Here is a 23,285-nt window from a genome sequence, read left to right as displayed (position 1 = left end):
AATGCCCCAAGTGGCGACGCCGGAAGTTCCGCCCCCGCCGACCGAGCAGCAGGAAACAGCCCTTGTTCTGGGCTGTGATTGGTCCAGAACCCGCCGCCCCCGATGCCTTGTGGTCAATGTAGTTTCAGTCCTGCATTTCCATCCCACCCCCACATCCCCACCCCCCAGAGCGGCGCCCACACATTCTACATTCTCCATGGCAAGGCCAAACTACCTCTAGAGGGGCGCTGGGAAATGGAGAGCTGAGAAAAAAGACTGGCAGGGGCGTGTCTTTGCTTCCTCTTAAAGGGGCCGCTCCCAGGTTTCCTCCCGCAGAGAGAGTTGTCCAGCAAGTGACCCGTGTCCTGGGCCTCGGACAACCAGCCGTGAGGAGGCCCCTGGGGAACCACGTGTTGCCTTTGAGAGTGTCAAGTGAAAATACTATCTTCCTCATGGAGACTTTGTTTAGTAACCTTAAATGTCTCTCTAATCCAGTGGTCCCCAAACTGTGGTCCCTGAATCAGCATCACTGGGGAACTGGCTAGAAATGCAAATTCTTGTCCCCGCCCCCAACAGGGATGAGCCTGACAAGCCCTTCTGGAGATTCTGATGCTCTAAATTCAAAGAATCAGGTCTAATTCAAAGTCCTGTGACAAAATTTGGAAAATACCACAACTTTCCTCATGAGAGGTGACATGAAAAGTGCTTAGCACAGGGCCAGGCACGCGGTGCTACATGTATGAGAGAGCTAGTGTTGCGATTGTCCTTACTGTCCCGAGCATCATCATCCCAAGGCTCTTACATGCACTGCCAGGGAGGGCAAGTGAGAGATGCCTGTCTACAGAATGCTTGTGGACACTGTCGCTGGAAGTAATCAATAAACAATCTCTACTAGGGATAGAAGACAGTTTTATTTGAGCCAAACTGAGGACTGTAGCCCAGAAGACAGCCTCTCAGATAACTCTGAGGAACTGCTTCACTGAAGCATGGCACATTTGTTCTTGTCAGAACAAAGAACATCAGACAGGTCAAGGATGCATTCCTTCAAGGTTTAAAAAAAAAAACAAAACAGGTCAGCATGCACACAGTCAATATGGCCTTGAGAAGAAGCTAGTCTTATTATTGAAGGAATACCAGCATTGGCATCCCAGGAAGGGAGGCATTTAAACTTTATTTATTTATTTATTTATTTTCGGTACGCGGGCCTCTCACTGCTGTGGCCTCTCCCGTTGCGGAGCACAGGCTCCGGACGCTCAGGCTCAGCGGCCATGGCTCACGGGCCCAGCCGCTCCGCAGCATGTGGGATCTTCCCAGACCGGGGCACGAACCCACGTCCCCTGCATCGGCAGGCGGACTCCCAACCACTGCGCCACCAGGGAAGGCCCCTAAACTTTATTTTTAACATGGACATTCTTTACTTCTGGTCAATGCACCCTTTTCTTTAATGATTACAACAGACGTACCATGTGTTTTTGATAGGCCACAAACAGGCTGTTTTAGTTAGCATAAAAAAGTCAAATCATGTATAAGCCAGAATGACTTCCCCATCCCTCAATATGTGAATATAAAGTGCACTCATTCTTTTTTTTTGCCAGCTCTTATTATTTTTATTCATTCTTGACTTAACGAGTAGCCAGGTAGGCAATGTTTAATTTTTTTTTTTTAAAGTATGCTCATGGTAGGCAGACTAATGCCTTCTCCTCCCCTCAAGATGTCCAGGACCTAATCTCCGGAGCATGTAAATATGTTATGTTACAGGGCAAGGGGGAATTAAAATGAAAGATGGAATTACGGTTGATAATCAGCTGACCTTGAAATGTGGAGATCATTCTGGATTATCTGAGGTTGGGAGGGTGAGATGAAACAATGTAATCACAAGGGTCCTTAAAAGTGGAAGAGGGATGCGGTGGAGATGGAGAGAGATTGAGTAAAGGTGATGCAATGTGAGAAAGAAGTTGCCGTTGCTGGCTTTGAAGACAGAAAGAGCCACAAGCCAAGGAATGCTGGCAGACTGTGGAGTCTGGAAGAGGCAAGGGAACCCATTCTTCCCCAGGGTCCCCAGAAGCAACACAGTCCTGCTGATGCCTTGATTTTTAAAAAATATTTAAACATTTATTTATTTATTTGGCTGCACTGGGTCTTAGTTGCGGCACACAGTATTTTCGTTGCTACGTGCGGGATCTTTAGTTGTGGCATGTGAACTCTTAGTTGTGGCATGTGGGATTTAGTTCCCTGACCAGGGGTCGAACCCAGGCCCCCTGCATTGGGAGTGCAGGGTCTTAGCCACTGGACCACCAAGGAAGTCCCGATTCCTTGATTTTAGAGTAGCTGACACAAGTCAGCTTATGACATCCAGAAATTTTTAATAATTTGTGTTGTGTTTCTCTGTTTTCAAGGGCTCATGTGATTATGCTGGACTCACCCAGACAATCCTGGATATTCTTCCCATCTCAAGATCCTTAACTTAATCCATAAAGTGGGCCATGTCAGGTCACATATTAACAGGTTCTGAGGATTAGGATGTGGGCATCTTTGGAGGACCATGATTCTGCTTACCACATTGAACTCACATGGCTATTAGATATTTTAAAACAGGTGCTGGGGCTTGCCTGGCAGTCCAGTGGTTAAGACTCTGCGCTTCCACTGCAGGGCACACGGGTTTGATCCCTGGTCAGGGAAGTAAGATCCCGCATACCGTACAGCGCGGCCAAAACAATAAAATAAAGCAGGTGCCAACATTATAAAAGCAGAAGTTTTGACAAAGAAATCTGAAGCTCTAGCTCCTCCAGGGAACACACACGACAGAAGATCCCAACACCGAGTTTAATTTCCGGCTTCCCTTCTCTGCGCTAGGTTGGGCCAGCCATGCCTCTGGCCTGACACTGGACAGCCGTGAAGGTCGTGTTTGCTCAAGTCACTGGGAACCCAGCCTGGGCAACAGAAGCCTCCCTGGGTTTTGGCTGGAGGGGTGACAACTCTCAAGAACATGGCTTAGAAGACTGCAGAATACAGGACAACTTTTATCTGCTCAGAAAGTGACCTCGGCCATTGTAGATACGAGTTTGGCCCCTGCAGGTCTCAAAGACGGTGCCTTGCCTGCTGGGCTCTGGCCTCCCCCATTCCCCGTTACCTATGCCTCATCATTCCCATCTACATAGAGTTCTGACCTGCCCCTGTCAGCCTGTAGTGGTGAGCCTGACTACAGGGATCTGGTTTTTCTGGCCGGGCACAGAAAGACGGCTTCATCTTCAGCTGGTGGCCACCCTGAGACGTGCCTGGGATGAGGGACCTGCTTCCTTATTCTCTCAGACCACTGTACCCCTGAGATCATCTACTTCCGCCTCAGGTAAGCTCTGTGCTCACAGGTAACTCTGAACTCCTGGCCACAGTTCTTTCCCTGGAGGACTTGAAGCAGCAAAGCCCCCTTGGACCCCAGGAGGACAGAGTGCCACCCGCTGCCCTCCCAGCCCATCCTCAGACGCAGGTGGACGACGCTGTCGCCTCCGAGAATCTGACCCCTGTGCAGGCTGGCAGTGACCCATGTCTGTTCTCTGCCTCCAGGGCCATAGCCCTAGCTCAGAGGTGATGTAACCAACACGGCTTTATTGCCACACAGTCCGGAGCGGTCGGAGGTGAGGTGAGGAGGTGCCCCCGGGACGTTACAGGTGCCCAGGGCAGACCTAACCTGTCCATGACGCAGAGCAGCTTCCCTGAGCTGCCAGAAGACACTTTGTGGGGCCTTTGGTCAGAGCGGGTCAGTTCCTGGCTACCACGCAATTAGAGCCCCCGGGGCTTCTCCCCACTGGGGAGGGGCTCTGCATGGAGCCCCACCTTCAGCTGCTTCTGGTGTTAGCAGGGGCTTGGGCTGAACCGGGAGCCTCTGCGCCGTGTCCCTAGGTACACGGCGTCCTCAGGTACTGCAGCCAGGTGTCCTTGAAGATGGGTGCACAGGTGTCACTGGGGTGGGCTTTCCGGCTTTCAGGGGCTGCCTGGTGGTCCTGGCCTGTGATACTAACCCCACTGGTACAGACACACTCTGCCCAGACAGCACCCCTCCTCCCCTCCGGGCCTGATGGTGGCCCTGGGGGGTTGGGACTTCTTCACAAGTGTGGTCTTGTGACACACCCAGGAATAATTCCCTGGACACCTTTGTGGGGGGCATTGTTCTGCTGACCAGGAAGGGGAGGCTGAATTAAAGGGTCTGACCGCAAGAGTGGGAAAAGGGAATGTGTCAGATGTGGAGGCCCAAGATGGGCCCAGCCACCTCCACCTTCACCCAGCCCCCCACCCCTCCTCCACATGGAAGCCAAAGGGAATTCTTGTCAAATCAGATCAGGTCACTTCTCTATCACACACCTCCCCAGATCCCACCCCTCACCCCCCCAGGATAAAGGCCTAGCATGAATCCTTCTCCCCTAAGGCTTTTCTGGTCTCACCAGAAGTAAAGAACTTCAGGTTTCCTGAATGCCCGCCTGCAGGCTTGCCTCCAAGCCTTGGCACATGCTGGTCCCTCTGAAACAGGAGGGAAGTGGGCAGGGCACAGCCTTTAAAAGAATGACACACATAGGACATGACGAAGACTGCTTAGAACCAACTAGGTCCAAGATGGCAGAAGACTCAACTTCCAGTGGACCTTGAGACTCATTTTATGCTCGCTGTGATACATATGGCGAAATGGCACACTCACCAGCGCCATGACAGTTCTGAGGCCAACCATAAAAGGTCAAAAAGTGGGTGGCGGCCCAATTCCTGGAAGTCTCCACCCCTTCCCCTGAAATACTTGAAATAATCCTCCCTCTCGTTAGTCTATGAAATTACCCAGCCCATAAAAGCTAACCACCCCATATTTCGGGCCCTCTCACCTTCTGAGATGGCCCACACTCTGTGGAGTGTGTTTCTCCCACGGCTGTTCTCACCTTTTGAGACAGACCGCATTCTATCTGTGGAACATGTATGTGTCTCAGTAAATCCATGTCTTACCCGTCACTTTGTATCTCACTGGATTCTCGCTGCGATGAGACACAAAGGGCCTGAGCTTCATTACGTCCTGAGACCGGATGAGTCATCTCAGTTAAAATACGGGGGGGCGGGGGGCTTCCCTGGTGGCGCAGTGGTTACGAATCCGCCTGCCGATGCAGGGAACACGAGTCCGAGCCCCGGTCCGGGAAGATCCCACGTGCCGCGGAGCAACTAAGCCCGTGCGGCACAACCGCTGAGCCTCCGCTCTAGAGCCCGTGAGCCACAACTACTGACCCCGCGCGCCTAGAGCCCACGCTCCCCAACAAGAGAAGCCACCGCAATGAGAAGCCCGCGCACCACAACGAAGAGTAGCCCCACTCACCGCAACCAGAGAAAGCCCGCGCCCAGCAACAAAGACCCAACACAGCCAAAAATAAATAAATACAAGAAATAAATTTTTAAAAAAATACTGGGGGTTTGGACTTCCCTGGCAGTCCAGTGGTTAAGATTCCACGTTTTCACTACAGCGGGTGTGGCTCTGATCCCAGGTTGGGGAACTGGGATCCCCATGCCGGGCGGCACGGCCGGAAAAAGAGACCATGGGTTCAAGTCCCAGTCTGGGTTTAGGCTGGGTTCTAGTCTCGGCACGTGGGTTCGAGGTGAACCTCACGTGGGACTTCAACATTCTTTTTTTAAAAAAATTATTTATTTATTTGTCTGCGCCGGCCCTTAGTCATTGCTGCATGCAGGATCTTCGTTGCGGCATGCGGGATCTTGAGTTACGGCATGTGGGCTCTTAGCTGCAGCATGTGGGACCTAGTTCCCTGACCAGGGATGAACCCAGGCACCCTGAATCGGGAGGGCGGAGTCTTAACCACTGGACCACCAGGGAGGGACTCAAACATTCTTTGTTTACTGGAATGGCAAGAAACATTCCCTACCCACAAATACATTAGATTTTCTTCATTTATTTCAAAGTGAGCAAAATTTACACACAAATACTCCAAAATTGATGTTATCTCTTGCATTACAAGGATTTACAAAGAGTAGTGATACTGCAGACAGAGCTGATATAGATGTTATAACAATCACTTATGGGCCTCCCTGGTGGCGCAGTGGTTAAGAGTCCGCCTGCCGATGCAGGGGATACGGGTTCGTGCCCCGGTCTGGGAGGATCCCATATGCCGCGGAGCGGCTGGGCCCGTGAGCCATGGCCGCTGGGCCTGCGCATCCGGAGCCTGTGCTCCGCAACGGGAGAGGCCACAACAGTGAGAGGCCCACACACTGCAAAAAGAAAAAAAAAAAAAAAATCACTTATAACTTACCTAGGGAGGTAAGCAGGGAGGGAGACAGAGTGAATGAATCCGACGCAGATTGGTTCCATATTAACTTACAATAGCCCTGTGCGGTGGGTACCACTACTGTCCCATTTTGTGTATGAGCACTAAGAACACTGAACAAAAAGACCCTCAGAGTGAAACAACAAAGAGAAAACCTTTTACTCTCTGCCAGCAGTAGTCAGTCTGCACTGAGACCTCCCTTCCGTTTGATTTTATGTGTCGTACCCATGTAGGTTGCCCCCTCCCCCCAAAATAAAGGAACAGGGAATCGACACCATGACGTGCGGGGCAAGGCAAGACCTAGCCGACCTAGGGACAAGTGCGTCTGGGAAAGTACTTTTTGCGCGGCCCAGTTGAGCCAAGAAAACAGATGGTGGAGGAAGTCTCAGAATGATTTCAGACGCTAGAAAAACTTAGGCTAGGGCCTTGCGACTTGGCGTGGGGGCTGTTCCCAACCATAACGGGACGCTGACCCGCGGGGGTCACACCCAGCCCTGGTGCGAGGCCCCAGGAGGCGGGGATGGGATGGGACCCCCGTCGTGCTCCGTCCTCGGTGCTGCGCTGGGCGCTGGGCGCAGTGGGGTGGGGGTGGGGGCCTCCCGGGGCCTCAGCAATTCAGCGTTCACCCGCAGCGCTGACAGCCCCGCCAGCACCCGACCCCACGCTCAGCCCGAAGCCTGGCGCTGCTGCAGACTCCACTTCCCAGCGGCCCCGGCGGCGGCGCTTGGCCGTTGCCGTGGAGATCAGGCGCGCTCCGCCTACCGCGCCGGCAGCCAGAAGGCTCTGCGCGTGCGTCCGCAGCGCGCCACGGGCCAATGAGGGCTCGCGAGATTGGACTTCCGGCGTCCGGGACTGTCACTTGGCTGCCGGCGTCGGGCCACGCCGGTGACGGCCGGAGAGCGCCGCGTCGGGGCCGGTTTTGCGGAAGGGTCTGGAGACCCGAGGTGCGGGCAGGGAGGACGTGCGGGCGGAGATCCGAGGCACGGGCAGCCGAGTCCAGGGGCCCACGGCCAGTCCTCGGCCTCAGTTTCCCGGGGTGCGGCGTGGGCGCCCCCCGAGCCACGTGCTCTCCGGCCTCCACACCGTTCCGACGCGGCGCCCTTGACGGACTGGGAGAGAGGCCCGGAGCCTGAGCGCCCGCACCGTTCTGCAGGTTCCGATGGCGGCGGCGCAGACAGACCCGGCGCAGGTGAGTAGCGGGAACCCCAGGCCCCCACCCACCCGGATGCCTCCTTCATGGACCCGAGCCCCGATCGAGGGAGGCACTTTACCTGGACGTCTTGTCTTCCCCTCGCGCTTCGTCCTAGGCCCTGCTGTCCCGGCCGGTTGGGAATGCACGCGTGGGATCCCCACTTCTGGCAGCTAAGGGGGTGAGGTGTGGAAGGAAGTTCCAAGGGGAGGGTCCCCCGTCTGCAAAAGCTGGGAGGGAAGCCTGAGTGTAGGCGCTTCCGGAAGTGAGCTGCTCGGCGGGGAGAAGATATGTATGTCTGAAAGGGCAGGCCGAGGAGTTAAGACTATCCCGAGGGCACCGGGAGACTGGACATGCTTTAAGTTAACGATTTTTAAGGGAATTCCACCTATTGCTGAGTGGAGAACAGAAGCAGAGGGGCGTGGCGGTGTGCAGGGAGGAGGCTACTGCCACAGTCCGGGCAGTGCAGGTGCGAAAAGCCGTTGGATTCTGGATAGATCTGCTGATCCATCAAGTGCGGGGTGTGCGGGAGTGTCCTGCGTGAAGGGCCAGTCTAAGGTTTTCCGCCGGAGCACGCAAAAGAACGGAGCTGCCTAGCACTTTCACAGGTCCTCCCCCAGGCAGTGGGGCCAGGATTTGGTAGCTGGTGCTGAAATTGAAAACCCTTGATTGTATCCTTGCCCTGGGACTGTGCCAGTGGCAACTGTCACTCAATGGGACAGAGAAGAAAAGAACGGAGCTGCTGTAGACAAAATAAGGAATTTGAAGGGAAAGTCGATTTCAGGGGAAATTGGGAAGTCTGTGCTGACTCAGAGTGGAGGTGTCACATGGACCTGGAATCGTAGGTGTCCAAGGACAGAGTCCTGATGTTCTGAGTGAGGGAGAGCCTGGGAATCAAACTTAGGAAGAGGGCATCTCACAGACTCAGCCAGGGATAGGCATGGGCAGTTAGGGCTCTAGGGAGGTGAGGAATGGCTGGCAGTCCCTGGGGCTCTCAGGGGAAGTCTGGCAGGTGGCTGAGGGAAGGGAAGGTGGCAGCCAAGTGAGGAGGAGATAGAGGGGGCCTGGCTATGGAGGGAGGAGGGACATGGCTTCTTGTGTGCCCGCCGGATCCTTGGGGCCACCCCTGTGGCCACTGGAGGGGATCAGCCAGTCCTTCAGGTTCAAAAAGCAGCTTTGAAACGTCAGGCACGTTCAGCAGGAGAGGGCATCCCTATAGGGATGGCCACGTCCTGGGGGCTCTGCAGAGGGGACTTGTACAGTTACTTATGCAAGAGCGATGAGGGCACCTTCGGGGAGGCTCGGCTTGTGCAAAGGCTGGAGAGTGAGTGGACACCAGGGGCTGACCTTGGTGTGGCAGCCAGCAGAAGGCCGGGGGCTTCCTCTGGCTGCCTTGTGTAGAGTGGCCAGGTGGGGTTAAAGAGGCATCTACGGCCTAGATGGGGAAGGTGGTGGGGAGGGATCCAGACAGGTGAGGGAAGTCCCATCTGCAGAGCCTTGGGGGCAGAGGGTGAGCGTCTGAGGGACATGAGCGGAGGTAGCCTTTGGGGCAGGGAGCTGGGTCTTGGTTCACACAGCTATAGCTTAGATCATGTCCATCTTCCAACTCTCTTAGGGCCTGATGGCCTTTGAAGACGTGGCTGTGTACTTCTCCCGGGAGGAGTGGGGGCTCCTGGATGCAGCCCAGAGGGCTCTGTACCGCCGTGTGATGCTGGAGAACTTCACCCTCCTGGCCTCGCTGGGTAAGCCCTGGGTCCTCCATAGGGAGCTCATTTGTTGCCAGGCTAGGCTGCCAGCACTAACCTCTTACCAGCCGGCGGCCTGTGAGCAGCCACATGTCCTCTGGCTGAATGTTCCTGTTAGCTGTGGTGCCTCTGTGCTCAGTCCCCTTCTGGTGCTGCCAACACGGTTCTCCTCACAGGAACCATCGAGCTGCTCCGAGAGCCCTGCCCTGTGATGTGACCTCGGGTATCCTTGGTTGCACAGATGATGCCGTCCGTGGCCCACGAAGCCCTGACTCCTGCCATCTGCCGGGGGTGACCCCTCACTTGCTTGTCTTCTCTCACAGGACTCTCTGTCTCCCGACCCCGCGTGGTCGTCCAGCTTGAGTGTGACGAGGAGCCCTGGGTTCTCAGTGGGACGGACATGACCCTGGCCAGGAACGCCCAGAGGAGGCCGAGCCCCGGTGAGTGGGGGCTCAGGGGTGGGAGCTTGGGGCCAACCTACGGCCAAGCTTCTGTCCACCTTCCCTCCTGGACGCTCTGCTCTCCAGCTTCCCACCCGACCGACTCCTCCCACCATCAGCCTCTTCTGGAGGCTCCGGCTTCGGCTGGCCTTGAAGGGGGCTCCGAGGGCCACCCCCAGGCCGTGGCGAGACCTGCTCAGAATCCCACCCTCAGCCAGTCTGTGTGGCCTCAGACCCTGCCCGGCTTCCCTCACCACCTCATCTGTGGGGCCATTTGTTCACGTGTTCATCGCTGAGCACTTGCAGGGCCAGTCCCACTCGCGGCACTGGGGACACAGCCTTGCCCAGGTCGCTCCTGGTCCTGCCTTTGTGGGGTTGACCCTGCTGGGGGAGAGGCGGTCAGAGGCCATCAGTGTAAGGGGCAAAGCCACCCGGGGAGCGCCCTGGGGACGGGCTCCGTGCAGGACGGTGGTCTGGCCCCTGCTCCTCTCCCCAGCCTCCACGCCCGGTCCCGCGGGCCCCCTTGCCTACCCACGCGGCCTGTCGGGATGACCCAGGCGTCCACCGTTTCTGCTCCTTCAGGCTCCCCTCATCTGGCAGAGGACAGAGATGTTTCTGGAGAAGCAGCATTGCCAGGGGCCTTCCGGGACGGCCCCCCTCTGGCACCGACTAGGGTTCTCCCCAGCGCTGGTGCCTCTGAGCGTGGGAAGAGCCTGGAGGGTCGGCGCGGCGTGTCCCCCTCTCGGGAGAGGAAACCCACAGGGGTGTCTGTGATCTACTGGGAAAGCGGCGAGGCCAGCGTCAGCCTGCGGCTGACTTCTTCTCTGCGGGCCCCACCCGGGGAGAAGGCCCTCGCTGACCACCCTGCGCCAGGCAAGCAGCCGAGGGCATCGGAGCGGCAGAAGCTGTATGCACGTGAGGCCCCGGGGAGAGCCTTCCCGGGCGCCCCAGAGGCTCAGGGGGACCGAGGAATGGGTGAGGCTTGGCGCGAGCCTCAGAGACTGCTCGCTGTCCCAGAGCCCCCGAGCTGGGCCGAACTGGGCGAGGCCCTGCACGCTGGCCCGGGCCTCCTCTCTGGGGAGAAGCCCTTCGAGTGCCGGGCGTGCAGCAAGGTGTTTGTGAAGAGCTCGGACCTGCTGAAGCACCTGCGCACCCACACCGGGGAGCGGCCGTACGAGTGCGCGCAGTGCGGCAAGGCCTTCAGCCAGACGTCGCACCTGACGCAGCACCAGCGCATCCACAGCGGGGAGACGCCCTACACCTGCCCGGCCTGCGGCCAGGCCTTCCGGCACAGCTCGTCGCTGGTGCGTCACCAGCGCATCCACACGGCCGAGAAGGCCTTCCGCTGTGCCGAGTGCGGCAAGGCCTTCAGCCACCGCTCCAACCTCAGCCAGCACCGCAAGATCCACGCCGGGGGCCGGCCCTACGCGTGCACGCGCTGCGGCCGCAGCTTCTGCCGCAACTCGCACCTGATCCAGCACGAGCGCACGCACACGGGCGAGAAGCCGTTCGCCTGCGCGCTCTGCGGGGCCGCCTTCAGCCAGGGCTCGTCGCTCTTCAAGCACCGGCGCGTGCACACCGGCGAGAAGCCCTTCGCCTGCGCGCAGTGCGGCCGCGCCTTCAGCCACAGCTCCAACCTCAGGCAGCACCGGCTGCTGCACACGGGAGAGCGGCCTTTCCGTTGCTCGGACTGCGGCAAGGCCTTCGCCAAGGGCGCCGTGCTGCTCAGCCACCGACGCATCCACACGGGCGAGAAGCCCTTCGTGTGCGCGCAGTGCGGCCGCGCCTTCCGCGAGCGCCCGGCCCTCTTCCACCACCAGAGGCTCCACACCGGTGAGAAGCCAGCGCGGCGGCCCCGGGCCAGCCCGCTCCCCCAGGCCAGGCCTCCTTCCGGGGCACCGTCTGAAGGCACACTGGGGAGGGAAGCCGGGCCCACTGCCGCCTCGGGCCCAGCCACGGTTCCGAAGACGGCTGAGCCTTGACGTCGCAGCCCCGACCTTCCCCGGCCTGTTGTGAGTCGCTTCCGTGGGTGCGGGCCCCCCCCTCTGCAGAGCCACGCTGTGGAGAAGCTCTGCGCGTGCCTGCCATGCCCCCCGCACGTGGTGACAAGATTTGCCCCTTGTCAGCCACAGCTCCTCCAGCCCCAAGCCGTCACGCTGCGCAAAGGTCAGGGGGAGGCCAGCAGCTGCCAGTTCGCCCATATTTTGACTGCGCGCGCGAGCGGCAAGTGCTTGGGCGGGGCGGAGGTGGTCCTGAGAACTTTCTGAGGTTTACACCCAACCTGCAGGGTCTGTGTGGAACCTCTCCACCCCCACCCCCACCCCCAGCGTATTTCCCTAGCCCTCAGTTCATCCAGGGCTTCCTGGGAACAGGCCCAGAAGACAGGAAGTCATGGGGGAGGCAGGTACTGGCTTCGGACAAGTGGCTGGGCTCTGAGCCTCAGCTCCCTCCTCTAGGGAAGAGGAAAGATTCAGCCCTGCAGAGGGTACCTGCGGCACCCTGACGGGCAGCATCTCGGTAAGGGCCAACACGTGCCGACTGCCAGCCCCCGTTCTGGGCGCTGCACACTTTCTCCTGACAGCTCTGTGAGGTAGCTGCTGTGGCTAGTATCCCCACTTCTCAGATGAGGAGACTGAGGCACAGAGAGGGGACGTGAGCTGCACAACAGCAGGGCCACTGGCCCAGCATCCAGAGAGCCCACCGCTTTACCCCCACACTTAGCCTGCCAGCTCTGAGGGCCGGGTGAAGCCTGCCTGGCTTCGGGCTCATGGCCAGACCCTCAGGAGGTGGAGGAGGGTGGAGGCGGGAAGTCCCCGGGTGAAGGACGGAGGTTGAGAGTGATGGTTCCCCAGCTGTGCTGGTGCACTCAGAGTGTGGTCCAAGCCTCAGCTTCGGCCGCGTCCTGTCGTTACCAAAGTCAGCGATACAGGAGCCTTTCCATCCCCACTGCCTTGACTGGAGGTGACCATAACAACAGGCGCAGAGGAGACAAGATGGGGCTGCTTGGTTCTCTGGGGTCCAGTGGCCACGTGCCTGCCATTACCTAAGGCTGTGTGTGGCGCCCTCCCAAGATCCCCTCTCCAGTGTGACATAACCCACAGGGTGGGGACACTGAGGCAGACAAGTTGGGTGGGGGCCTGGTTGGCTTCTTGTGGCCTTCAACAGACCAGCCCCATCTCCACCTTGGGCCTCACCCGCAGGGAAGTTAATGGTGTTTTTACTGGGGGTAAAAAAAGACTAGAAGTTACAGCTTGGAATGGATGGACGTTTTAAGTTCTTGCACGGCACTGTGTAGGTCCACAGCCTCAGCCTCCAGGTCATAGTTCAGAAGGTTTTAACAATACAGAGTCCAGAGAGGCTCTCTAATAAAGGTTTCTTCTTAAAAACACGTGAGTGGTGGCAGCCTGAAACCGGTTTCATCCCAGCACGATGCAAACTGTGTCATCACACAGCTGCAGGGACTTGGCTTCGACCCTGGTCCCTTTGAGAGGCCGCAGGGTAGAGGTGCAGCCTGTCCGCGGCCACTGAAGGTCTGTGTCCCCTTGGCAGCCAGGAGACGTGGACAGGGTGAGGCTGCCCCAAGCAGCAGCTCTGTTGGGACATGAGCCTCTGTGGACCCAGGCCTTGGAATCTGAGGCAGGGGGCACACGTGGAGACCCGAAAGGTTGACCCTAACCCACTGGGTGCTCCAGTTCAATCACCTCAAAGACCTCGCAGGTATCTGCCATTGCCAAAGAACAGAGACATGACACCCCCAACTCTCCACCTGCCAGCACGGTTCCACCCCTGAAACCTCACAAGTTCCTGCAAGGAAAGGAGACATGGGGGTAGGGAGAAGTCACACGGGGCCGGGCTCCCCAAGACTCCTCAAGGGCAGGTCCTCTGAGCCACTGTCCACCCCTCTTGGGGCCCATCCTCTCTCTGACCTGGTCCATGCCCTGGCCTCGCCCTATTTCATCTTCCCCCAGGCTGGCCCCCATGAGGGATTCTTGAGCAGCTCACTTCAGGGTCAGTGTGGATGGCTATGAGCTGCAGACAAACCCCACAGAGCTTCCAGAAGGCTATTATTGTAGGGAGCCCATGGGAGTCGGGAGCAAAGCAATGTCGAACATCAAGCGGATGCCCAGAGAGTCACTTGCAACCTTTTTTTGCCTCTTGGACAGAAGCTGGGCCTGGTGCTCTATCCTGTCTCCCCAGCAGCCCCCTCCTGCTGCACTGAGCCTCTCCTGCCTGTGTGCTTGGCCCCTACTATCCCTCCTTCCCTCCACCCTCCTCGAGCCCACCCTCCCAGCACCAGGGGTGGTCAGACGCTCCAGCCCTGTTCCTGTGGGAACAGCAACCATGAGCACCCACCTTCCCCCATGTCTTGGCCCCTAAGTTGTCCTCCCCCAAACCTTTTTGATCATGTTGGGCCACGTCCTGACAGGCTGACCCTTCCACTCAACCGTGAACGGGTCATGACTATAAAAAGTATCCGTGGGCTTTCTGGGTCAAGATGATGGACTGAACACATGCATCTCACTTGGTCCAGAAGCCCACTGAAACCACAGAGAGCACTTAAAGCAAACCCTTGAGAATTCCCTGGCGGTCCAGTGGTTAGGACTCTGTGCTTCCACTGCAGGGGGCTCGGGTTCGATCCCTGGTTGGGGAGCTAGGATTCCGCAAGCGGCACGGCCAATAAGTAAATAAATTAACTATAACACAAACCCACAAATATGAGGATGGTAGAAGAGGAGGCAACGGCATTCTGAAGCTAGAAGTGGCTGGGGCTGGGAGAGCTGTCACTGATTTGGGGAAAGCCAAATACTGAGTTGGCGCTGGCGGAAGTGGAAGGAGATCCCATCAGGCTTACGCTGCAGAATTCCAGAAGGCTTGAAAACCAGCAGCCCCCCGGAAGGGGAGACCCAAAACAAAGATGACTGAGTGGGAGCTCCTGGAGAAGCTGTTAGAGCTCCAGCTCTTCCCACAGGGTAGATGGTGGAAGAGTCCTTTCTGGGGAATCTGAACAGTCCCAGAGAAAAAAATCAAATCCCTGGTAGCCAGGGATTCCTGGGTGTTAGAAGAAACCAGAACAGGCAGGCAGATGCACCTTAGGATAGAATAAATAAGTCATGGTTCAGCCATTTGATGTGTGGAAGCAAAACACCCTGACCCACAGTCAGATTTTAAAAACAATAACATCGTCTACTGATATAAAATAAAAATAAAGGTCACCCTTACTAGTTCTGGTCCCCAAAGTAAATAAAAGGCTGAACACGTCCCATAATTCTGGACAAAAACCTCCAGCCCTCACTTTGCAGTACTGATCTAGCTGAAGGCATGTCTGAGACTCTGAGGGTAAAAATCATAGAACAGTTTCTTCATCAGGAGATGGATGCCTGCTGTCCCCGCATATCTGCAGGGCGCTCAGCAGTGGTCGAATGAAGGACCCCAGCACCATCCTCGCTGGAGAAATCCCCGGGGATGGCGGAGAAAGCCCATGGGTTAGGCCAGCCTTCCCGGTAGGTCCCTGCATCCTCCTAGGACCATCGGGAGGCGAGTCTCGGCGAAACAACACTCCCCCAGGCCGCGACTTCCGGCCTCCGGGGAGGGTAGGGCAACTCTCGGGCCGCTGTCTTGGAAACAGCTGGAGCAGGTTGGTTATGCTCCAGGGGTTACCAAGGCGTCCTCCGGGCGACCAGAAAGAAGCCTCAGGTAGGTCGCTGGGGGAGGAGCCTAGGCTGAGCGCCAACCCTGATTGACCGAAAGGTCACGCTCCTCCCCATCCGTCACCTCCTGCCAATAGACGCCGGGCCTGTTGTGCACATGCGCAGGATTCGAAGGTACCGTCCGTCTCCGCCGTTGGTGAGTCCTAGGGTGCGATACAAAGGAAGAGCGGCTGCCGGGGAGGGGAGGGAGTCCCCCAAACCCTGCGACTCTTCAGATTCCTCTCGGAGGGATGGGGCGCCTCTCAGTCGTGAGAGGCCTCCGAAAATGATCATCTACTGGCGGAGGCCGCGCCTGTCCCTGTTTGCTGAGGCTCATGGGAGATGTAGTCCGAAGGGAGGGGGCGCTGCCTTCGGAGCAGACGTGTGATTGGCCAGGGCGGTGTCGCCAGGGCAACGCGCGAGGGGCTGACCGCTGGGTCCGGGGAGAGGCGCGCGGGACCGCGTGGGCCCACTTACCCGAAGTGGCCTCGGGTGGCCGAGGTGAGCGCCGGCCGGCTGGGTGGGCGTGGCCTTTCCACTATCTCCCGACGTGCCCCACCTCCGAGCCTTCTCCCGGGCCCCTCCTCCCTTCCGGAGCCCCGTTCCTCTCCTTCGGGAAGACCTGCCCCCCTTTCCTCTGTGGAAGGCGGACTCCAGGAGTCAGGCCTAGTCCAGCCTGTCGGACAGGCCCCGCCACCGCCAAAGTGGGCGTGTTTCACTCCAGACCCTCTGCAGGGCCGGGACACAGTTGCCCGTCCACCGCCCCACACAGCTCGTGATTCCGTTTTGCTTTGCTTCTGCATTTCACACGCACGGTCCATACCGTGTGAGTCATGGCTCTCCGCGGTCAGCGAGCACGGTGTCTCGGGGTCCACATAAGCCCTTGCCTCGAGCCATGGCGCAAGCCAGCCCCTCAGGGTGCCCCACTTGGGTCAGCGTGTCCTGGAGATGGTGGGGACAGGCAGCCTGGCCCCAGTTCTCACCCTGGATCACGGCCCCACCGCCTCCCTGGCTACCCCCTCTCTCCGCCGCGGGGGCACCTGCCGGGGCTCCTCAGCCTGACCCTGGAAGCCTGTGCTAACTCCTCTTGCCTGCGCTCCAGCATCATCTCCCGACAGACAGTTCCCTGCAGTTTCCTGGAAGCTCCACTGGCTACTGGCCTCCAAGTGTCGGTTCCTTCTGCTCTCAGTTCCAGCTCCTGTGACCCCTCCCTCCAGGAAGCTTTCCCCAGTTCAGCCGCAAGCACCCCACACCAGGGTCCCCTCTGTCACAGCCTCAGCCCCCTGGGCTGCGCCTCTCTGCACAGTGCCTTACCCTGGCTGTGGCCTTGTGGCTGGCACCCTGACCCCTCCTTTCCTGCAGGTCCCCCTTGGTGGCTGCAAGAAGACTCCTGGCACAACAATGCCATCCCCACTGGGCCCCCCGAGTCTGCCCTCTGTGGACCCCGAGGCCACCCTGGAGGATCCTGAGGCGGCACGCCAGCGCTTCCGGGGCTTCTGCTACCAGGAGGTGGCGGGTCCCCGCGAGGCGCTGGCCCGGCTCCGTGAACTCTGCCGCCAGTGGCTGCGGCCCGAGGCGCACTCCAAGGAGCAGATGCTGGAGCTGCTGGTGCTGGAGCAGTTCCTGGGCGCGCTGCCCCCCGAGATCCAGGCCTGGGTGCGGGGACAGCAGCCAGGCAGCCCTGAGGAGGCCACTGTCCTGGTCGAGGGCCTGCAGCATGACCCTGGGCAGCTGCTGGGCTGGGTGAGTGTGGTGGTGTTGGCTTCTTGGAGGGACAGAGTGAGACTAGTGCCCCGGTGACCTGCGTCTCCCCCTCAGATTACAGCACGCGTCCTGAAGCAAGCGGTGCTCCCAGCCACGCAGAAAACAGAGGAGTCTGTGGGGAGCTCCAACCCTTCAGGGACAGTGGAGCCCCTAAGGGCAGCCTCTGGGGAGGGGTCCAAGGATGCCCAGTTGGAGGGGAACGCCCAGCTCAGCTGCAGCGTGAAGGAGGAGCCTGATGGCTACGGGCAGGAGACAGGTGAGAGCGGGGGTGCGCGAGGGCTGAGGCCTCCTTGAGAGAGTGCGAACGTCCCCAGCTAGGGCGGGGAACCCAGGTGAGGTTGTGCTGGAGCTGGGGGCTCCTGGAGGGAGTGTGGGTGTCCCCACCTGGGAGCGGGACCCGCAGGGACTGCGGACTGCAGAGCGGGGTCCCCGGGAGGCTGGAGGGAAGGGCTGGCTGCCCGCCTGCTTGCTGTGTGCCGGGCACACACAGAGGACTCCTCCCTGCTGCCGAGGAGGGCCCAGGCTGCGACGCCAACGCCAGCTCCTCGCCTGCTCTGGCTCACGTGGGAGCCCCTGACCCCTGTCTGCCTTGCTTCCTAGCACCGTCCAGCCCCCCACATGCAGCCCGGTCCCACGAGGGGCCCGCTGAACCACAGGAACCGACCTCCGTGCCCTTCCAGCCACCCAGGATTCAGGTGAGCAGCCCCTGGTGGCGGGTGCAGGCCCACAGTGGGAGGAGAGTGTCCTGCCCGTTGGCCAGGCTCCTTGGCCAGCACTTCTTGCGCTCTTTGCTCCCCCAAAGTGGAGTTGGTATCAGGGCAGCCCCTGCAGGTCCTGGGGGGCAGGGGGACAGACCAGTGCTTGGAAAGGATTTTGGCCTCAGGTAACTGGGATTCTGGTTTAGAGTGATTGGAACTGGCAGGGGTTAGCTTCCCACTTACAGAGAAGCCAGTCAGGGGGTTGACAGCTCCCAGCAGTCCTGAGCTGGCACCTGGGAAGGGGACAGGATGACCAGGAAAGCCTGAGTGCCACCCAGAGTCTGGCCTCCCCTGCACACCTGAGATCAGAGTGGAGACACTCTTCCCAGGAAGTGCCCGCAACTCCCCCTCTGCCCGGGCTTTTCTCCAAGGCCAACCAGCCCTCCGCTGCGACCAGCTGGGCATGGAAGCCCCTGCCGCCCAGAGGGCTTGGTTCCTGAGTGTGGGCGGCAGGGCTCTTGTCCTCTCCCAGCGACCCTTCCTAATCGACTCCACACTGAGAAGTCGCCCAGAACCCAGCCGCAGCCTGAAGGCCATGGTTGCTTCAACCCCCGGCACCCAGGAGCCAGCCCAGCCATGTCCTGAGTGGGAGGCTGTGCCTGGCCCTCTGTGGCACCTGCCTCCCTGCAGCCCGGTCCCCACAGCCAGGGATGCTGAGGCCCGTGGCACTTCCCCCAGGAGGATCTCTATTGCTCTTGAAACCAGAGGCCTGGGAGAGATGCCTGGGGTCCCTGCATCCCCCTGGCCTTCTGCTCTCGGTGCAGCACACACTGTTCAAGGCCCATCCTGGATGGGTCCTCAGCTTCCATCTGTGCGACCAGAACACGGGGTGGGGCAGCTGAGGGGGACTGGTGCATCCCCCAGGTGAGCCAGAAGGCAGCTCCCTTCCTGGCCCTGCATCCCCAGCACTCACAGGTTCCCATCTCAGCTTCCTCTTTAGCCCCACCCCCAGGCAGGTGAGGGTTGTTTACCTGCTGCTCCCCAGGTGATTAACAAGGCTGGGCCCATGGGGTGGGCCGGGTGGGGTGCGGGGTAGACGGGCCTTCTGTGGATGATGGGCCGCGTCCCTGCAGGAGGAGTGGGGGCTCCTGGACCCGTCACAGAAGGAGGTGTACTGGGACGCGATGCTGCAGAAGTATGGCACGGTGGTCTCCCTGGGTGAGGACCCCTCTCCTCCGGGTCCTTGCGCGCACCTTGCCTCCCGGCGTTTCCCAAGCCGCACCCTGGCCACCCGCCGGGGCCCCCACCCCTGTCCCTCATTTGTGCGAACCCCTCACGCCCCCGTGCCAGGGCTGGCGCCTGATGGGCCCCCGACCCCAGCAGGGTTGCCGTGCCCCCTGCCGGAGGCGCGCACTGAGCCGGAGCCGGAGACGCTGAGCACCGGATCCGAGGGAGCGAGAAGCCTCCTCCCGGGTGAGTGGCCTCCCGCTCCCCGGTGGCGACGGGGGCGGGGGGCGGGGAGCCCAGGCCGCCCCGCGCCTGGGGGGCTGCGGGCGGAGTCACCAGGCGACCTGGCTCTGCCACCTCTGCCCCCCCACCAGGAGGAGAGAGCGAGAGCTCCCGGAAGGGCCAGCCCGGCTGCCCGGAGGCCCCGCCGCCCGCGCGGAGCAAGCCCTACACGTGCGCGCAGTGCGGCCGCACCTTCGACTGGAAGTCGGTGTTCGTCATCCACCGCCGCGCGCACGCAGGCGGCCCGGGCGCCGAGAAGCAGCCGGTGGGGCCGCCCCGGCGCGCGCTCCCGGGCCCGCGCAGCTACGCCTGCGAGGAGTGCGGCCGCAGCTTCAGCTGGAAGTCGCAGCTGGTCATCCACCGCAAGGGCCACGCCGGCCAGCGGCGCCACTTCTGCGGCGACTGCGGCCACAGCTTCGACTGGAAGTCCCAGCTGGTCATCCATCGCAAGAGCCACCGGCCCGAGGCCCCGTGAGCGCTGGAGGGGCAGCCTCGCCAGGGCCCCGTGCCCAGCCCGCCCCTGCTACTCCACTCCGCCGCAGCCTGGAGAACTGGAGGCCGCCCAGGGCAGAAGTCAGAGTCCCAGGAGGGTCCCCCATCCCCGCTCAGTCTCCCCACCAAAGCCGCGGCTCCCTCCTCTCCTGTCTCGCCCACCCCACCTTTCAGAGACAGAGGTCTGGGCTCCAGTGCACCGACGCACCAGACCCGTGGCGGCCAGGTGACTTCCAAACCCCTTCCTGTGACATGGTGCAGGCCGGTGCAGAAAGCCCAGGAGAGCACAGCCTGCTTCTGTTTGCAGGCAGGTGGAAGGCTAAAGTCTGTCCACTGTGCGTTTTAGATTTTTAACAAATTCCAGTTTTATCCTGGAGAAGCTTCTGCGTAAGAATCCTGATCTCTGGTCTCTGCTGGTCAGATCAGCAGCCCCTGCCCGGCAGCTGGAGCCTCAGAGCTGCCCGCCCACGAGCAGGGTCGGTGTCCGGCTTACCCGTTCCTCGGCCACACACGTCACTCCCTGGCCTTGTGGTCCTTCCAGCTGCCAAGTCCCAGCCTGAACGGACATTAAGGGAACTTCTTTCCAAGTATGGATGGACAAGCATGGCGTCTGAGAACAGATGTCACTTAGGCCATGCATGCTGGCGGGTCAGTGAGTCCCACAGCAGGAGGACAGAGGATCCGCTGCCTGCTGCCCATGGCGGTCCGTCTGCGGGCGTTCAGGACTTCGGCCAGTATCCTGTCGTACTTTCCTACTGTTGCTCTTACGAACTCGGTGGCTTGAAACAACACAACACGTACTCTCTTAGGACTCTGAATTGGGTCTCACTGGGCCCAATCAAGGTGTCAGCACGGCTGGTTCCTCCTGAAGGCTCTAAGGGGGGAATCCACTTCAAGGCTTTTTCTAGCTCGTAGAGGCCGCCGCGTTCCTCGGGGGTGGCCCCTTCCTCCATCTTCAAAGCCAGCAGTGGATGGTTAAGTCTTACGCTGCCTCCCCCTTGTGAGGACCCTCAGGGTTACATCTACGGCTCCCCTGGTAACCCGTGATGATCTCCCCATCTCAGGGTCACATCTCACCCATGCCCTACCTACACGCCTGATCTCATCTGCAAAATCCCTTCTGCATGTGAGACAACATTCACAGGTTCCAGGGATTAGGACATGGATGTCTTTGGGAACTGTTACTCCACACCCTTCTCTGTCACCTTTCTGCTCTGAAAACAAGGGACAGTTTTGTGGGAAGTGGTTTCAGGGAAACAGGTGCAGCCACAGAAGGAGGCCTCTGCAGCCTCAGGCTCATGCAGGGGTGGCAGGTGGGTGTTGAGTGTGGCTGTGACCATGGTTACTAGCAGAGGTGGGGTGGACACCTGGGCTGCCTGGGGGGGACCTTGCTGCAGCCTGAAACTGGGAGGGAGGGGCCTCCATCTGGAGGACCCGTCTCCTCCATCCCCAGTCTTCTGAGGACCTTAGACCTGTCGACCACACTCAGGCCTGGGGAAGCAGAGCCAGGCTGGAGGTGGAACTGGGCACTGGTGATCTCGTTACCGAGTCCAAGCTTGTACTGCTGGCCGCACCACAGGCCAATAAATTGAGAGCCGAGTTGTTGAGGCGAGGAATAGTGACTTTATCCAGAAAGCCAGCAGACTCGGGACTTCCCTGGTGGCGCAGTGGTAAGAATCTGCCTGCCAACCTAGGGGACACGGGTTCGATCCCTGGTCTGGGAAGATCCCACATGCCGCGGAGCAACAAAGCCCGTGCGACACAACTACAGAGCCTGCGCTCTAGAGCCCGAGAGCCACAACTACTGAGCCCGCGTACCTATAGCCTGTGCTCTGCAACAAGAGAAGCCACCGCAATGAGAAGCCCACCGCAGCTGGAGAGAAAGCCCACGTGCAGCAACGAAGACCCAACGCAGCCAAAAGTTAATTAAAAAAGAAAGTGCTTTAAAAAAAAAAAAAAGCCAGCAGACCAAGAAGGTGGTGCACTCGTGCCCCAAAGAACCATCTTGCCTGAGTTAAAATTCAGGTTTCTTTCATACTGAAAGGGGAGGGAGTAAAGTCAAACATTTCCTGGCTCAGATCAGCCCCGGGAGGGGATGTGTTCATTTCTTCTCCTTGCAGTCATTCACAGGGGGCCTGATCAGGAGGTTTCCTGGGAGCTGAACAAAGGTGTTTTAGCTTAATGCCCATTATACCTGGGAGGCCGGGCTCGCAGAAATGGGCCATTGTGTATATTGAAGCTTATAGGCAACAGCCCTCCAGGGACTCACTTGTAACAGAATACACAGGTGCTTCCCTGTTACAATCCGGTTGGCAAGCAGGAAGCTTCATCCGTGCCGGGGACGCGGCGGAAGAGAACAGAGCAGGGCCCGAACGCTCAGGCCAGGCCGAGGGCCAAACGTCAGGACCGCCAGCTGCTGAGGGAGAGCGGTGAGCAATCTTCTAATGCAATTTTCCGTATTTAAAAGTAGTTTATGTTCACTTAGAGAAATCTGAAATATACAAGGGGGCAAAGGAGATCGCAAAAACGATCCCTGATGCCGCTGTCTTATTCTCAGTGTTCATCCGCGGGGGTTTGTGTCACACAGCTTGTGAAGCTACTGTACGTTGTGCATCGTGCTCTTCCCACGCAGTTCCCTGTGTTCTTAAAAATGCCTGGGTGGAAATCCCATTTTCTGGCCGGCAGTGTTGTTCCCATCAAGCCCAGATAGTTCCTTGTTTCCCGCCCCCCTTAGCACCCAGTGCTGTGGTGGCCGCACCTGAGCAGACACCCCAGATGCAACCTAGCTGTTTCCTCAAAACAGACACCCCCCAAAGTGGGAGCGCTGAGTTTCCGGGAGCATGGGATTTCTGCTCTCGTTTTTTCCTTTTTCTTTTTGTCTTAAAACAAAACATTATTTTATAGTTCTGGAGGTCAGGAGTCAGGCACAGCCTCACTAAGCTAAGCTCCAGGTGCGGCAGGGTTGAGTTCCTTCTGTGAACTCTGGGAGAACCCATCCCGTGTGCTCGACTTTTCCACCCTAGAGATGGCCTGCGAGCCGGGCTCACGGCCCTTCCCCACCTTCTGAGCCAGCGGTGGACAGTCGGCTCTCTCCCACAGGGCGTCACCCTGACACTGTCCTCTACCTCCCCTTCCACCTCTGAGGGTCCTCGTGGCGACGTTGGGCCCACCCGGATCATCCAGAACAATTTTGGGGGGGGTTTATTTATTTATTTTTGGCTGTGTTGGGTCTTCGTTGCTGCGTGCGGGGCTTTCTCTAGTTGCAGTGAGCAGGGGCTGCTCTTCGTTGCGGTGCATGGGCTTCTCACTGCGGTGGCTTCTCTCGTTGCGGAGCACGGGCTCTAGGCACACGGGCTTCAGTAGTTGCGGCACACGGTCTCAGTAGTTGTGGCTCGCGGGCTCTAGAGCTCAGGCTCAATAGTTGTGGTGCGCGGGCTTAGTTGCTCCGCGGCATGTGGGATCTTCCCGGACCAGGGATCGAAC

At 59.1% G+C, this 23,285-nt stretch overlaps 2 protein-coding genes and 1 non-coding gene across 8 annotated transcripts; all 3 read left to right on the top strand.

Moving 5' to 3' along the window:
* Positions 1 to 7,151: 7,151 nt before the first annotated feature.
* On the top strand, positions 7,152 to 13,018 carry ZNF324 (zinc finger protein 324). 3 transcript variants are annotated; one of them, XM_060084066.1, is made up of 4 exons: positions 7,152 to 7,467; positions 9,083 to 9,209; positions 9,536 to 9,652; positions 10,235 to 13,018. In XM_060084066.1, exons 1-4 carry the CDS (start codon positions 7,438 to 7,440, stop codon positions 11,632 to 11,634), a joined length of 1,674 nt encoding a protein of 557 aa, XP_059940049.1. In that variant the 5' UTR covers positions 7,152 to 7,437; the 3' UTR covers positions 11,635 to 13,018. The 3 variants fall into 3 exon arrangements, with proteins under 3 accessions (XP_059940049.1, XP_059940052.1, XP_059940051.1); XM_060084069.1 differs by lacking the exon at positions 7,152 to 7,467 and adding an exon at positions 7,591 to 7,648; XM_060084068.1 differs by lacking the exon at positions 7,152 to 7,467 and adding an exon at positions 8,058 to 8,308.
* On the top strand, positions 8,061 to 8,191 carry LOC132481004 (small nucleolar RNA SNORA30/SNORA37 family). Its single transcript, XR_009530716.1, has one exon. It is a non-coding gene; the product is annotated as a small nucleolar RNA SNORA30/SNORA37 family (small nucleolar RNA).
* Positions 13,019 to 15,368: 2,350 nt separating the features above from the next.
* On the top strand, positions 15,369 to 21,407 carry ZNF446 (zinc finger protein 446). Of its 4 annotated transcripts, XM_060084073.1 has the most exons (7): positions 15,369 to 15,496; positions 16,702 to 17,082; positions 17,158 to 17,359; positions 17,704 to 17,798; positions 18,935 to 19,019; positions 19,182 to 19,274; positions 19,403 to 19,870. In XM_060084073.1, exons 1-7 carry the CDS (start codon positions 15,458 to 15,460, stop codon positions 19,783 to 19,785), a joined length of 1,278 nt encoding a protein of 425 aa, XP_059940056.1. In that variant the 5' UTR covers positions 15,369 to 15,457; the 3' UTR covers positions 19,786 to 19,870. The 4 variants fall into 4 exon arrangements, with proteins under 4 accessions (XP_059940056.1, XP_059940054.1, XP_059940053.1 ...); XM_060084071.1 differs by having other exon boundaries at positions 19,185 to 21,407; XM_060084070.1 differs by having other exon boundaries at positions 19,182 to 21,407.
* Positions 21,408 to 23,285: the final 1,878 nt, after the last annotated feature.

Source organism: Mesoplodon densirostris, chromosome 19 (assembly GCF_025265405.1).
Source record: "Mesoplodon densirostris isolate mMesDen1 chromosome 19, mMesDen1 primary haplotype, whole genome shotgun sequence".
NCBI lineage: Eukaryota > Metazoa > Chordata > Mammalia > Artiodactyla > Ziphiidae > Mesoplodon > Mesoplodon densirostris.
Note: the sequence above shows the minus strand (reverse complement) of the source record. Positions and strands in the feature narration are given on the sequence as shown.